The 15,957-nt window shown below is 35.1% G+C and overlaps 1 protein-coding gene across 1 annotated transcript; it reads right to left on the bottom strand.

Annotated features, from left to right (window-relative positions):
• Positions 1-6,753: 6,753 nt before the first annotated feature.
• LOC121371129 (SRA stem-loop-interacting RNA-binding protein, mitochondrial-like) lies at positions 6,754-15,938 on the bottom strand. Its single transcript, XM_041496794.1, has 4 exons — positions 15,841-15,938; positions 11,825-11,883; positions 10,334-10,441; positions 6,754-8,190 (listed from the first exon to the last, which is right to left on the bottom strand). The coding sequence occupies exons 1-4, from the start codon at positions 15,896-15,898 to the stop codon at positions 8,110-8,112; spliced, it is 306 nt and encodes a 101-aa protein (XP_041352728.1). The 5' UTR covers positions 15,899-15,938; the 3' UTR covers positions 6,754-8,109.
• Positions 15,939-15,957: the final 19 nt, after the last annotated feature.

Below are 15,957 nucleotides of genomic sequence, written 5' to 3'. Positions count from 1 at the left end.
AATTATGCTTAACATATTTTGCAGTTATTATGGAAACTTTACAAGTTTGAAAAGAATAGTGTATTATAAAAAGAATAGTGTATTATAAAAAGAATAGTGTATTATAAAAAGAATAGTGTATTATAAAAAGAATAGTGTATTATAAAAAGAAATAGTGTATTATAAAAAGAATAGTGTATTATAAAAAGGAAACACATTTTAGGTACATTTCGGCACAGTATTTTTATCAGCAATTCGGTCCTAAATGTGTGGCAATTGATTTAGTGTCTTAGAGAACACACACTGCCGACACATAAGCTATAAACTGCGATAACTGTTATAGGTAGAATATTTTTTTAAAACCCCATAAAAGTGTTACTTGGTAAGATTTGAGCCTGATTGGGGAGGGGCAACTGTTCCCATCCCCTGAGATGGAGCAAAGCCTCCAATTCGGGCAAAAAAAAGAAAGAAATATTCGATCAAAATGAGCTTGCTTGAAACCTTTTCACCATGCATTTTTATCATTCTACCCACAATATTAACTGTAATCCGTGTCAAAATGCGTAGTGATTCGTTTGCAACCCCACATAGCTGATTGCGAATAAATGTTGTAATCCATATTCGAGGGTGGAGGGGGGGGGGGGGGGGGGGAGAGAGAACACATGGAAGCTCTTGTGCCAATGGCTCCATACCACGACTTCCACACAAATGGAATTAACCGCAATGTGTGCTATCAAACACTCGGTTAAAACTAATGTAACAGTTTGGTATTAATATACAGTGATTTTTAAGTTGCAACGGGGCTCATTTTTACTCCTCTTCCACAAAGCACCACCCCACGTCCCCCCATGAACGCGCCTGTAAATGGTAGAACAAATATTAACGTCGGCGTGTATACTAGGCTATAACTCGGTATCGAGTAATGACTATCTTCCCTTGTATAATCTCACATCATACTGTCCATTTCCACATCATGTTTGTAATAGCAAGCCTACTTATTACAGAAAATGCACTAACACACCGGTGTATATGAGAATGATCCTTAAAAACGTTGGACTTGGTTTCTGGTACACTGTTTTCTCGTCCGTTAGTTACAGTTATTAGGACATCGAAAGATGCCAACAACTCATGGAGGGGTCCGTAATGTATTAATTCGGATTCTAGTAAAGTGTGTGTGTTGTGTGCGTGTGCGTGTGTATTTTCTTCAGATTAGAGGACAGTGCCACCATCGTACGCGCTTGCGACACCTGTGTACAAATAAAATCGGTGATGAATTTCATTATATAATGATGAAAGAAAAGACATGTTGCCAGTCTAGACCAAGTGTTTACAAATTTAGAATGCTAATTGACTATTAAACACTCTGGTAGCTAGCAGTTTTCTGTAAAACAAATTATACATGCTCCTAAGTCCCATGGCTGATTTACGATTTTAGTTTACAATGTGTGTCTTCAAATGCAAATATGAACCCATAAACATACACTTTTTTCTTTTTTTCTTTTTTGGTTACACGTTTGAATACCTGATGTGCATCATTATTAGGACTAATGTGCCATCTTGTCGTTTATTTATTTACTTATAGTTTTAAAATTTACCTCATATGCCGTTGAATTACGGTCAGAGTGTAAATAAAGTTCAGTTCACTGTCCGTTGAGATTGTTGTGTTTAGGTCCACAATGACATTCGTCGGGGGTGGGGTGGGGGGGGGGGGTTCTGATTTGTTTGGTCCGTTAACATATTTATACGCATTAAATAGAGAATACAGTGACATAACAGCTGACACTATTCTTGATCCAGTCTGTTCTGGTATTAACTAGAGGGTAATCTTGGCTTGCAGCACATTCACCACTCAAGACGGAATGCTCCGACATTCAGATCATGTGGGCTTTTACTTACATTGTCAGCACGACAATGTGTCCATGCTTGTAAAGTCTTATTGCAGAACCTAGGGGTCAACTTACGAGTAATATGATATTTATTTGATTTGTCAGATACAACAATATCATGTAATTAGTATCATTAAAAACAGTTGTCATTATATCGTGGGGAGGGTTTTTTATTTCGTTTTATTTTGTTTATATGTTCATATGCCAAACGAAAGTATTGTTTTAATTAACAATAAAGACTTGCATCTAGTAGTATGCTACTCGTATTTAAACCTAACTGATGTTTTGACGACGAAATAAATTAATTCTTTGTCGAGTTCCAAAATTAAATAATTACTAGGTCTATTAATGTACGTCCGGATTTATATGTCAATACAATTTAAAATCGTGCCAGTGATTTTAGCCGTATTTCAAACGATATGTAGGCCCACATACGTGTTTGTAGTCTGCTTTTTTTAAAGGGTTGGATATATGTCTTGTGGTACTGGTTAAATAAACAACGGTGTTTGATGTCATCAACAAGCTTAGCTATCATTCTGTTTCGAATTAACACGTAAGTCTTCGAAGTGCATAATACGAGGTTTTGCATTTATCATTATTTTACGATTAATGATTTTTTTTTTTTTTAACTCAAACAAAATCCATGAGTTTTGTATCATTTTGTCTGACAAAACAATAAATATAGGTAATTTTTCTTATATACAATGGGAATTTTCGATTATTATTGTGAGACCAAAAGGAAGTTATTGCATATTCGTGCAATGTGGCATCCATGTTGTTCTAACCAGGCTATTATATTCGCAGTGAATTGGTGCAATACACTTGGAAATTACTGCACTTTAGCTAGATATACCAAACATGTTTTGGGGTGTGTGTGGGAGGGGTGGGGGGGGGGGGGTCCGTCTGACCCGGTATGTCATTATGCAGTGTCCACCTGGAATGTATTTAGGCCTACCACAGACCGACATACAGGAATGAATTATGTTTGTTTTCGGAATTACATGTACCTTCAAAGAAAGTTATTTGTGTTTGTGCGTATGTCTGTTTTGTTTGTGTTTGTGCGTGTATGTGTTGTTTGTTTTTTTCATTTGATACACAGTTTATTTTTTATTTGGCTGTGATAATACATCCTCCAGTTGTTTCAGTTTTTCGCCATAATTAACGACTTTTCCTTGTAATAAACCATCTAATTTTAATTCATGTGTTTTTCTTAATCTTCTAAACTGCGGGTGTCCGTCAAGGATGACTCTAGCCACGTCTCGATGATACGACGCTATCGACTGGCCGTCATACCGACCATATGGCGAACTCGGACTAGTTTTCCTCACCGTCGATTCCCGCCTCTCTTTCAACACCTTCTGCAATCCTCTAATTTCTATAAGCTGTTTCTTCACTGACGTGGTATCCTGTAAACACCTGACAGAATTAATTCTCCATTCTCTTTCCACCGATTTGGTAAACTGGATATTTGAATCACGCAGTCTGCCGTTCAGCATCTGTGTGGACTTTCTTTTCTGGACAACTTGGTAGCTGAGGTACTGGAGACGTCGGTCTCCCATTGTAGGAATCTGCCAGTAGTTGTCTCTTGAATGGGAATGTTTGGCATGAGTCTTAAAATGTTTGGCCATTTTCATGGAGGTTCCTGGCTTCTTAGTGAAGTCTTCTCAATGAAACTGTAAATCAAAATTATGCACACATCAGTGTAATGTTTGTTTAAGAAAGGGAAGGATATTTGTTTAGCAACACCTCAGCACATTTTTAAGCTACAGCTATGTGGTGTCTAATATACATGTATGCTTATGTTGCTACATAGCTAGGCTACTCCTACTGATAAATCAGCAATGGTCTGTTTATACACTTTCCCATAGACAAGACACTTCATACCACGATTAACTTTGATGCACCTGTCGTAAAACACTGGCTGTTTAGAACACCTCGAGACACTGGTAAATGGATATCAAACACGCGGTAATTGCGACGCGTAACGAATCAACGTATGATAGCAACGTTTGGTAGACATAGAATATGTTGTGCCATCGCAAAGCCCCTAAATGATTTCTGAATTCCAAATTGGAGTCCATCGTTGATTCGCATGTTGTATAACCATCAAGCGATCGTGCGATAGGGACTATATCGCATTCATGATCGCTGAGTGGAGTACGTCGTTTTCACTCATTGAAATTTACTCAGTTATTTATTTCTGAGCCGATTGATTTCTAAATATAACACAGAAAGAGTATTTTTGGTTATTTTGAAAACACGTTTACTTTTCTTCTTACGTCAAAACAGAATAAAATCATTTACAATAAAAACCACATTGATAGTGTAGTCTATAATATATTTTCAAAGTAGCATTAGCACGGTTTATTAAAACATGTACATCAACTCGCGCAACAAACAAGTTTTAATTTTATTTATAAGATTTGTGCAAACACCAGTTTACGATGTGTGATTAAATTAGCATTCCACGCGTACTGAGACGGACTGCACCTTGTATGTATACACGAAAACGAATTGTAATTTAAAAATATATTTATTCGTATAACCACATTATGCATATCTGAAAAAGCATGTAGAAAAATGACAATGAATTTTTGTTGATTGGTCTAGTTCTCTCGTTATTTCGTTATTTAGTCATCTTAAAATCGGTGATACGTTAGTTGACAATATAACCACAGTATCCCCTCAACTGATAGATTAAAAACAAATAATCTAAACATACTGACCTCGTTCATAATGTCGTGATTACGGGTTCGATTACTGTCATCACGTCTAACTCATTTGTCTTTCCAAATCATGGACCATGTGCAGGCCTAAACTGAATCTAACACCAACATGCTCATTCAGAAGAACATGTTTTATTGCTATTTAACTTTTATTTGACAATTCAGTTTCTCCTCGGTTTCTTCGTAACTGGCTTCAAGTAGATTAGCAAGTTGTAAGACATTTACAAACGTGGATGATGGTAGCCACTAAATCCGGGTGTTATTTCAAATAAAAGGATTAACCAACACTGGCCAATTCGTAAATAATGATTTCACCACGTGTAAATAAGTTAATCCCGATATGGGTGAACAAAGTGTTGGTATTTTCAGAACATAATTATGTTATTTTAACAACTCAATAACGGTACTTTATAGCAGAAACTGTGTACGTAAGCCTATTTCTATTAAAAATATACCACACGGTTCAAGGTGTATCGCAACAAACGTAAAGAAAAACCTTTTGGATATTATACAATGTATACCATTCATTAAAGTTAAAAACGTATTAGCTTTGGAAAATTCAAACTATAAATAGCATTTAAAAAGTATCTTCAATTTTATTTGTTGCGCCATCTACAATGTATGTCAAATAATGATTTTGCGGAATTGTCTTGTCTGCCCATAAGCTTATTCGATGTCGCTCGTAGTTGCATTAATAGATATTCATCTAAATGCATGTTATAAACATTATTCAATTCTTTAATTAATTAATTAATTAATTTATAAATGAAAAATAAGTAAAATAAATTCAAGATTTTGTAAATTATTTTTTAATTAAAAAATATATTCTTGTAAAAATAAAATAACTTTTTTTCAAAATTCATTGTTTTTAATGAAGATTAAAATAAACTTCCTAAGATACAACTAAAAATCAAGTTTCATTGATCTAGAACAGTTCATTAAAAAAATAGACCTAAAACTTGAAGTATTAAAAGAAAACCTTTAAACATGCATTGAGATGAACATAAAATTTACATAGATGCAGCTATAAACTGTTTCAATGGCTCTCAGAGCAGCACATATTTGTTTTACATTTATTATTATGTAAGAATGATCATATCATTACCAATGATCCATACAATTTGAAGGCCAGGGAATACTTTGTCCTTTTACGTGTGCAGTTCCCCTGCTCAAGCAAAATTTTTTTCTTTCTATATTTTCTGGGGAAGCATGTCTCAACCACACTTTAAACTTCGCTCACCAGTCTAGACCCCACTATTATTTCAGCATATCTGTAATTATAGTCTGTTTATGTCAAAAGGGAACCAATTTTCTTCTGCGTTCAATCAAGATTTGGCCATATTAGTCTCAATAATCCGGATGTGATGACGAAACGTGACGTCTTCCGGAGGTCGTCGAGAGGTACCCAGAGTTTGACATTGAGGGGTGTCTTGTGTCCAAACTTTCTGACGGTTCTCTTCCAGGTGTGGGCAATTTTGTAGGATGTGTTCTAGCGTTTAGGGAGCAAAATAAAATGACATATATTACAGGGGTGAAGACAAAATGCTGTAACAGCCAAGGTAAGCAGCTTCACCTGCTTCAGTTGTTACTAATAATCGGTAATGTAAAAGCAGAACAGCTCTTTACCTTGGTTATTCCATTTGTCACCTTCATATCTCTAACAAACACGAGTATCGGTGAGGTAGGCGATATGCCCGTCAAAAGTAAGTTGCAGTGACCTAGTTATAGTACACAACACACCACCATACCAAGTTGTACTTGCATGCAAGGTTTGATGATCCTATATGAATTAATAAGGACAATATGCTCCAGAAACTAAAAGTTAAAAAAAAAAAGACGTTCGGATAGATGGATGGATGGACACCACCATACATGTCATTAAATATGACCCATCAAAGATGAGTGTATAAAAAGGAGATTTAACCTATGCAATTTGATGATAATTTCTAAAGCAACTTTTTTAATTTAAACTAACATTGTTACATAAAAAAAATTTAATGCGAATTTGTATGGGTTTAATACTTAATGTTTTTTATAAAAAAATTAACTTTATTCATTATTGTTATAAACCAACTCATTGGTTCCCTTTTGACTCAAACAGACTATAGAGGGTCTTTTCACTCACCAAAGTAAAAACTAGAATAACAATTCTCAACAATTTAAGGATTTTATCTTTTATTAGAAACAAGCAGATTACAATTGACATACACAATGCAACAACCAATATGGTAGATAAGACATCAACTTTACAAGTTCATCTATATTCAATGAACATTTATCCAAAGGAATATAAACAGAAAAGCTATGACTTAAACCACGATGAAACACTTATTCTTTTTATTACCAAAGTTCAGCAACATTGGTTTGGCTAGTACCAGTACTTAAATATTCAACCACCTGGAAACTTCAAAACTGGTATATCAAATACCATGGTACATGTTATCCTGTGTGTGAGAAAATGCACATAAAATAAACCGTGTTACTAACTGATACAAGACGTCCACGTGTCAGCAGAGAGTCTCTGATCTCATACTGGACCTTCAGCACTGGCTTAGGCCTGTTTTCCACTGACGCGATTCTGTACGTGGAAATGTGCTTTTACATATCTGCATATTTGCAAGCAGATTACCACACAATTTGCATAAAATACTTTGTGTTATGATGTCACCACCCTGAAAAATCCACGCGTGGAAAACTCGCTCACCAATCAACTTTTTTCAGCGCGTTGAATGCCCACATGTGGAATCATGTACAGTGAAACCTCTCAAAACCGGACCCTCTGTAAACCGGAATTCCTCCAAAACCAGACATTTTCCAGTCCTTTTTAAAAAATCAGTACAAAAAATAACCTCTCTAAACTGGATACCTCTTAAAACCAGACAATTTACTTGGCCCCGAGGGTGTCCGGTTTAGAGGGGTTTCACTGTATGTGGAAAAGGTACTATGCAAATGTATTGTGTTGATAAACATGTGCGAGAAATCATGTTAATGGAAAGCCCACGCATTAGACAGACAAGCTATGCTGGTGAGTTGTATGTACACAACAGCTTATTGAAATCTTCGTTGGATATTAGCATGTGCATGAAAATAAATGATATCAACATCATGATGCATCAGTCCCAAACAATCTTTTAAAAACCCAGGTGCAGACTTAACAGAGGGTCCAGTAATTAATATCATGATGTTTTAAGACTAGCAGTTATTATGGGCTCCCATATTAATTTTTTGTAAATCTGCACCAGCTATACATGTATATACACAAAATCCAATGAATTCACAAACATGATGGCCATATATAATTTAGTCCAGTTATATCACTTTTGTTACACTTCTAACCATACAGAATATACACAAAATTTTGTTAGTAATTTACCTCTTTCCTTACTGCATCATAAAGACAATACAACTAAAATAATTTCTCCTAAGGAATTAGATTCCACCAAGAAATAGGCTAATGTCTGAACACTTCACACAGGATCACAGATCTAATGACATTAACTGTTCTTGAACATCAGTGTTTATTCTATCTCATCATTGTCCTCAAGCCTATTCCTGGGTTGTCTGCCTTGGTTTCGGGTCTGACCTGCAGCTAGAACTAACTGAAACAGAAAAAATACAGTATAAATACTATCTGGGTGGTCTTTAAAGGGTTTTAGTGTGTCCGTAAATAAATTTATAAATTTTGTCTTTATCCGCAAATCAAACTCAATTCATAAGATGTGCAGTGTCTGAAGACAGAACAATTACTATTGCAGTGTTTCTGCCAGAAAGAAATTTTTGGCTATGGCGCTATGAAATTAAATGCAACCACAGTCAACAGGGAGTATGGGGGGGCCTCCCCCAGAAAGAAAATGAGTTATGATTAGGGATATGGTTAGGAAAATCATACATAATGATAAGAACCAAAATGTTAATTTAAAAAAATAAAATCTGCAAAAACATTTGGCAGAAACCCTCTAGCAAAACCCTGAATTGCATTAAACAGGAAAGCTGGTCACCAGACTGACTTGTCACCAAACCTAACCATACTTCTAAATCAACATAAACACTTTTCTACAATAAAAACAACTCATTAAACAGGGCTTCTGCTGAGCAAGTAGAAAAATGTTCCAAATTATCTTTCAAACTTCAAAAATTGCAAAAACCTGTGCAGTTATTTTCCACAAAAATATTAAATCATTTCACAAAACATTTTCGCCAAATTAAAATAATATCCACTCATCATTTTTGAAGTTTGCAATTGGTGAATTTGGCGAGTGATAGTGCTAGGCCTTATTGTTAACAGTGACTACCAGCTCAAAACCCCACCGCATACACTTATTATCTGCTATATTTTCTCTTTGCTTCTATTAATTTACTTTTTAAATTATGGAATATTACAGGGCTTGAACTTAAGAATTTATCACCCATGGCAATTAAAAAAACAAATTGCCGTCGGTTGGCCCTTTCACCGATGGCAATTTTTTTAAACTGACTTTTGCAGCAAATAAACTTATCTGAAAGGTTATTTTTCTGTATGTACTTTAGTCATATTCCTTCAATGTATGTCAATAAACTTCATTAAACAAGAATTTATTATAAATCACGAAAGCGAGGAGGCAAAATGCAGTGAGAACGTATATTATACAACAACATATGGTACGTGCATGACTAAATATAGTTCCATCGCGTGGTACTAACTAAACACCCATTAATTCCAACCAGGATCCAAACATCCATGTTAAATATTGGCAGATAATGTTCATACATGTTTATACATTTTGCCGTCGGTCAGGAGCTTTACTGACGGACGTAATTTTTATCCGACGGCACAAAAGTCCCATCGGTGACGCCCCCAACCGACGGCAGTTTATATGTCACCGACGGCAATTGCCGTCGTTAAGTTTGAGCCCTGTATTAATAATAATCTTAACAAGCATTCGAAGAGCACTGCTAAAGCAATACTTGTCTCCTACTGGGCCCAACTAATTTTCTTGTCTCCAAATTTCAAGGGCCATAACTCTGTGAAAAAAAATGAGTAAATGGCTATGAAAGTCAATCATGATCTGTAACTGTACATGATAATGCAATACACAAAATTTCAGTTCAATATCTCAAGGCATTGTGGAAAAAAAACTTGGAAAACACATTTTTGTATTGCCTAAGTTCAAGGGCGATAACTCTGTCAAAAATGTGTAAATCACCATGAAAGTCAAACTTGACCTGTAATGGTACATGATAAAGATAGACATAAAATGTGAGCTCAATAGTTCAAGGGCTATAACTCTGTAAAAAATGAGTGAATCGCCATGAAAGTCAAACTGGTAGGGGACTAACAAACATTCTGAGAGTACTGCCACAGTAATACATGTTCCCTATCTGGCCCAAAAAGATTTCATATCTCCTAAGTTCAAGGGTCATAACTCTGTGAAAAATTGGTAAATTGCCATGAAAGTCAAACTTGATCTGTAACAGTACATGATAAAGCTATACGCTAAAGTTTAGCTTCACATCTTGAGGCATTGTCAAAAAGAAAGGCCTGAAAATTATATACATGACAAACGGATGGACAGATGGACAAAGACAAAACCTACAGGCCACTTATCACAGTCTTTGATCACATGCACTTTTGTGCTATATTTATTTATCTGGAACTCAAGTGTGTGTATAAAAATTTACAAAGTAGAAAATATTCAACTATAGATATTTTAAAAAGAGCTACTGGTACCTGTATAATAAGCAATGTAAGAGGAATTTTCAAACCTTATAATTGTCCAGTATATGCGTGTCTTGAAGCATGGCTGATGAATGTCCTTCTGGTGTTAAGAACTGTATAAAACCATAACCACGACTCAATCCAGTCTGATAATCCTGTAAAGAAAAGAACACCAGTGTATTCCAGTGTGGTTGATTACCAAGTCATTTACAGCAAACATGTTTCTCGGTGGGATCTTACAAATGGCTGGTAATATAAAGGATGCTTGCCAACATGAAAACACATAAACAGAAAGAGCCCAACCTAATTGTTACTCTGTTTTGCATCAAAGGATCAATGTATAGAAAATTTCTGTGGAATAAATATCTCAACTACGATAAATGTTTTCAGTGCACTGTTATGAACATCCACAGGTGCAACTATAAACCAAGATTCACTGATCAATCTAGGACAATCAATAAATTTACGACTATTTTTGTATAGTCAAAATACCGTAAGTGTCTTTTGATCTCTACAATAAAAAAAATATGTATTTGTATTCAAAATTTTATTAAACAAAAACACCGTTTTGATTAAAATAGTCTAATGGTTTGACTGTACATGTACTTCTTTGTTTCTTTTCTAGTTTCTTTCAAAATCCTGCTCCCTCTTTTCCTCAATTTGATTGTTAATAATTAAAATAAATTTTTATACACATTTTATATGGATACATTACTACTATATTACAATTAAGTAATTGTTGCCATTATATTGTATGTACATGTATATAGAAGAGGGCCTATTAAGTTGGCAAACTTGTGCCCTATCCTTTTGTTTATGCAATCTATAGATGTTCAGCTCCAAAACAAACAAACAAATAAACAAAATTAACCTTTTTTTCACATGCATTGTGATGAACATCAATAGGTGCAACTATACAACACGTTTGACGGATTCATTGACTTAGGATTTATATTTTGTAACAAATAGAGCTAACACAAATTCGGACTTTGCACTAAACACAAAAGTATATTAATTAAAAATTGTTAATCAATTAATTTGTTTTCACAAGCATTTTGATGAACAACCATTGGTGCAACTAAAAACCAAGTTCCATTGATCTACGGTACAACTTACAGTTTGTGAGAAATGGAGCTTAGTTACAAAAAACTTTACCTTTGAGCTAAATACAAATGTTGTAAAAGCAAGACAAAGTAGAGTAATATTGCCAGAGAAGGATAATATATGACTTTTATAGTTTTATAATATTCAGTGTTGCTGCCAGAAATAAAGTTTTGGGTATGGCGCTATGGAATTGAATATTTGCTGAATGCAACTGCAGTCAACAGGAGCAGAGAGAAAAGGGGGGGGGGGGGGGGGGGCGCTCCTCAGAAAGAAAATGGTTTAGGGTCAGGGTTAAGAAAATCATACAGTAATGATAGAGTTATTAATTTTGTCAAAAGGTTAATTTAAAAAAAAAAATCTGCAAAACATTTTGGGTATAGTGCCATACCTTCTGGCAGAAACCCTGAATATGCATGTAATACATGTATACTTACATAGACTATTCTTGCATTTTTCACAGCTCCAAAATTGGAAAAGTATTCTTTCAACTCTCCTAAAAACAAACGATTAAGGATAATAAATATTCTACTTGTATATTTTAAAAGTTACACTGTACACATATCTTATCCCAGTAGTAAATAAGCACGTAAAGGAACAAAATACTTATTTAATGACCGATCAGCAGTGCACATATTGAAACTATGGTTGTTTTGATATCTAATATATTATGGCTATGGGTGACATACTGCAGTTGTTTCAGAGCTGCTGAGATAAAAACTTTAAAAAACCAAACCAACTAGCAAGTGCATTTTTTGTATTTCTTAAAAAAACGCATGTGCGTCCGAGAAAAAAACGTTGAGCAGACAAGGTCTAATCTATTTTTAGAGGGGATCTTCCCGTTTCAACATCACAGACGTTGGTATACCACGTGACCGTTATCATTTTGGTTTGGTTTGTTTTCTCGTGCACGGTTCGCGCAATCAACATCCGATTTGTTGCCATTTGTGAGGTTTTTCTTCACAGTTCATGAACATTTTCATTAACAATAAATTTCAGACAAGTAAATATCTCAATACAAAACGTTACAAACCCTTAAAACCAATTAGTCTTACGATATCTGGTGAGGACAAAACAGTTGGAACATGTCCAGGAGAGGTGAAAGGAATGCACCCCAAGTCTGTGTGCACTCTGGAAAATTTGTCGTGACATAGGCATTTCTGTGCTTCGAGCGACATCTACCAGTGACATCAGAATACTAACTTTCAAAATTATTTCAAGTTATTGGGTCACGGGGATTCCCATGGTATTTATCGATATAAAACCTGCTTTTTCACTCTATTTTATAAAAACGTGATCTAAGTGTCTTACAGTTTTGTAGATTAACCAAAATTAGAATTAATTTTTGCGGGCTGAAACTAGGGCGTGCGACTTTAAATGATTTTATATTGGGGAGATCTTAATAACGGATATATAATAATCTATTACATGAAATGTCAAGCCTATATTAATGATGTTTTTGAGTTTGTCCCTTACTTCCTTAAAGGAATGATCAGGCATGGCTTTTGGACATATTGCATATTCAACAATATTTAATACACATTATTGTTTAAAATATTGGTATATTAATTAAGAAAATGGTAATAATATGAGTTGACTAAACAGTGTGGAGTGAGTTGACCAACCATGTTGGAGGCGAGTTGGTTTTGGGGTGAGTTTTAGTTATTTCTGAACCAATTTTTTTTATATAATTGAACACAAAAATAGTCTGTTTAAGTTAGTTTCAAAACACGTTTACTTTTCTTCTTGCATCAAACCAAACTGAAATTCATGGAAGTCGAGATGGACTATAGGGGCCAAATTTACAAAGCCTGCATAGTTAAGAACTATGATAAATTACTCTCCTACCATTAGTTAACTAAATTTCCCCCACATTTTGTCCAGACAAAAATCGTGAAAAAAAACCCATTACAGTGACGAAGATTTCATATATCCTATAGTCCTTCCCATAGGGAACATTTTTTTCTTAAGTACTAAGGAATTTACTGCAAGTATTTATTTGTGAGTCCATTAATTTCTAAATTGCACACTACAATTATATATATTTTTAATTTCCAAAACACTTTTACTTCTTCTTATGTCAAACAAAATTGAAATTATTTACAAAACACATTTTGAAATAACCAAAAAACACAACAATTTTAGAATGCAATTTAGAAAACAATCAGGCTAAGAAATAAATAATTTCTAGTAAATTCCACAGTATGAAAAAAAAAAAACATTCCCTTTGGGATGGACTATAAATGGTTACCTATCCTCAAGTAACCGTGAACCGGCCTATTAATGGGAAATGGTTTCTGCACATGCACATTGTTATGTACGATCGATTTGATGAAATAATGTTTTACTGTGTCCACTTTATTGTCAAAATCAACCAACCAATATTAATATCCATGCCATTTTCTGTTGTGAAGATATTAAATGCACATTGTAGTCTAATGTTGACATTCTTCAGCTACTCCCGTAAACTGGGCTATTGTTTTTCAAGAGTGACGTGTGTCAAGTGATGTCATCAAAACTCAAAATACAACGAATCTGCAAAGCAGACGAGACTTTGACAATGACAGTGGCAGGGCTGGCCAAAAGTACTCATTTGCTTGCCCTTGACAAGTAAACATTTGCTCGGATGACCAAATTTACAATTCAGTTGTCCGGCGGGCAACCAAAATTTCTGAACACAAACTGCCTCTTTATCCATTTGCTGCTCTGCAATTTTTGTATTTCTATAGTCTGCAGCAAGCGTCGTTCGAAGGCATTTAAGAAATTAGGTATTTTTTCGTAAATCATGCTATTTCATGTCGGTGTCTGTGAAGTAAATTGCCGAAAACAATGAAGAAATGAGAAAAAGCTATTTAGAACCTTATGATCCAGCACGTTACTAAAATTGATAAATAGACTCTTTGTAAAGTTAGTTTTCGCTTTATCTATGTGAGCTTACGCAAAACACGTCACGTAAAATGAGGTCGGGGAATTCCAACCACATGGTCGGTTTTTCACTGATGTAGTAGGTTTTGTATTACAAAATTAGATTGTCCATCTGCAAGTTTTCACATTTGTTTCCTAATTAAATTGTTTTATAAAATATACATGCAATTAACCTGTGTGTCGGAATCAGATCGTGAATGCCAAACACCAGAATTTCAAAGGAAAACAGAGGGTATACTCCCCTTGAAAACTGTGAAAATTTTAAATTAAATGTGCAAAAATACCTTGTCAAATATATCATATAAAAAAATTACCGTTGGATATGTTTTATTTATTGCGTATGAAGCCAAAACAAGGGTCCAAAAAGTGACTGTCGTGGACCTTAACCAGTAACCACCAACAGCTGACCCACACTGTCCTGGACAGACAGCCCAGATGAGGCTTAGATGTACTGAGATAACTGAGTTGTGTGCTCAAGACAGCATGCTTGAACCTAGCCCGAGTACTCTGACTGTAAGAGAGCTAGACGGACATTTGGACATAAATACGCTCTCATTACAGTCAGAGACCAAGCTATGTATTTTTTTGGCAATTCCCGACAACCAAAAAGTTGGCAAAGATTTCCGCTCTAATATCACAACAATCCTATGTTTGACATTAAATACTTTTACATCGATCATTTTCGAGTTAACTGATTTTTAAAAATCCACATATTAATCACTAATACACACACTACAGAAAAAAACCCGACAGCACCCACAGTCAGCTAAGCTTCGGCAAACTCCGGACAGCAGAATTCTAAGTTTGCCGACCTATATCGTGATGTTGCGTCACATGATCGCCCACTCAGCCATTCCGTTTACTGAGCGGAATCACCCAGTGGGCGATCACGTGATCTACGTCACGAAATAGGTCACCGAGCTTTGTAATTCTTGCAATGGAGTGTCACGATGCGTAGCTGAATGTGGATGCTGTCAGATTTCTTTCTGTACTATGTTTATTAGTGATTGATATGTGGAATTTTTTTTAATCCGTTAACTCGAAAATGATCGATGTAAAGGTATTTGATGTCAAACATAGGATTGTTGTGATATTTGAGTGGAAATCTTTGCCAACTTTTTGGTTGTCGGGAATTGCAAAAAAAATACATAGCTTGGTCTCTGACTGTAATGAGAGCGTATTTATGTCCAAATGTGACATGTCCGTCTAGCTCTTACAGTCAGAGTACTCGGGCTAGCTTGAACCTTAATTTGATATAAGCACGAAAATAAGATGAAATGAAATTAAATGTTTGGCTATTTAACGTCAAATAAGACACAAGGAAACAATAACGTGTAAAAATCGCAATACTCAAAACGGTACCGCGGTTCGTATTCAGCTGATGAAACATCGCGGTACACCGCGTCACCGGTATTATTAATTATGAAGATACCGGTTCATCGTTGCAGCATAACCATGGGAGATTGAAACGTCACTGTTGTCAGTCCTTCAGTTTATTTAGATTTATATGAAAACTCCATCTACTTACTTCTAGTCACTGACCATGGAATATTTCCAATAAAAAGTCGTAATCTTGAACTTGCCATTTTTAACCTTTTTCGAAGCACATGACATGTACAAATTAGAGTTATTCCCCTTATACTTA

This window comes from Gigantopelta aegis, chromosome 4 (assembly GCF_016097555.1).
Source record: "Gigantopelta aegis isolate Gae_Host chromosome 4, Gae_host_genome, whole genome shotgun sequence".
NCBI classification, from domain to species: domain Eukaryota; kingdom Metazoa; phylum Mollusca; class Gastropoda; order Neomphalida; family Peltospiridae; genus Gigantopelta; species Gigantopelta aegis.
Note: the sequence above shows the minus strand (reverse complement) of the source record. Positions and strands in the feature narration are given on the sequence as shown.

What these genes read in the sequence shown, in the direction of transcription:
- LOC121371129 (XM_041496794.1), bottom strand. Translation starts at nt 15,898, where the DNA reads ATGGCAAGTTCAAGATTACGACTTTTTATTGGAAATATTCCATGGTCA. An exon ending in TCCATGGTCAGTGACTAGAA is followed by an intron (nt 11,884 to 15,840) that starts GTAAGTAGATGG and finishes GTTTGTTTTTAG; the next exon opens with GAGAGTTGAAAGAATACTTT. An exon ending in ATATACTGGACAATTATAAG is followed by an intron (nt 8,191 to 10,333) that starts GTTTGAAAATTC and finishes TTTCTGTTTCAG; the next exon opens with TTAGTTCTAGCTGCAGGTCA.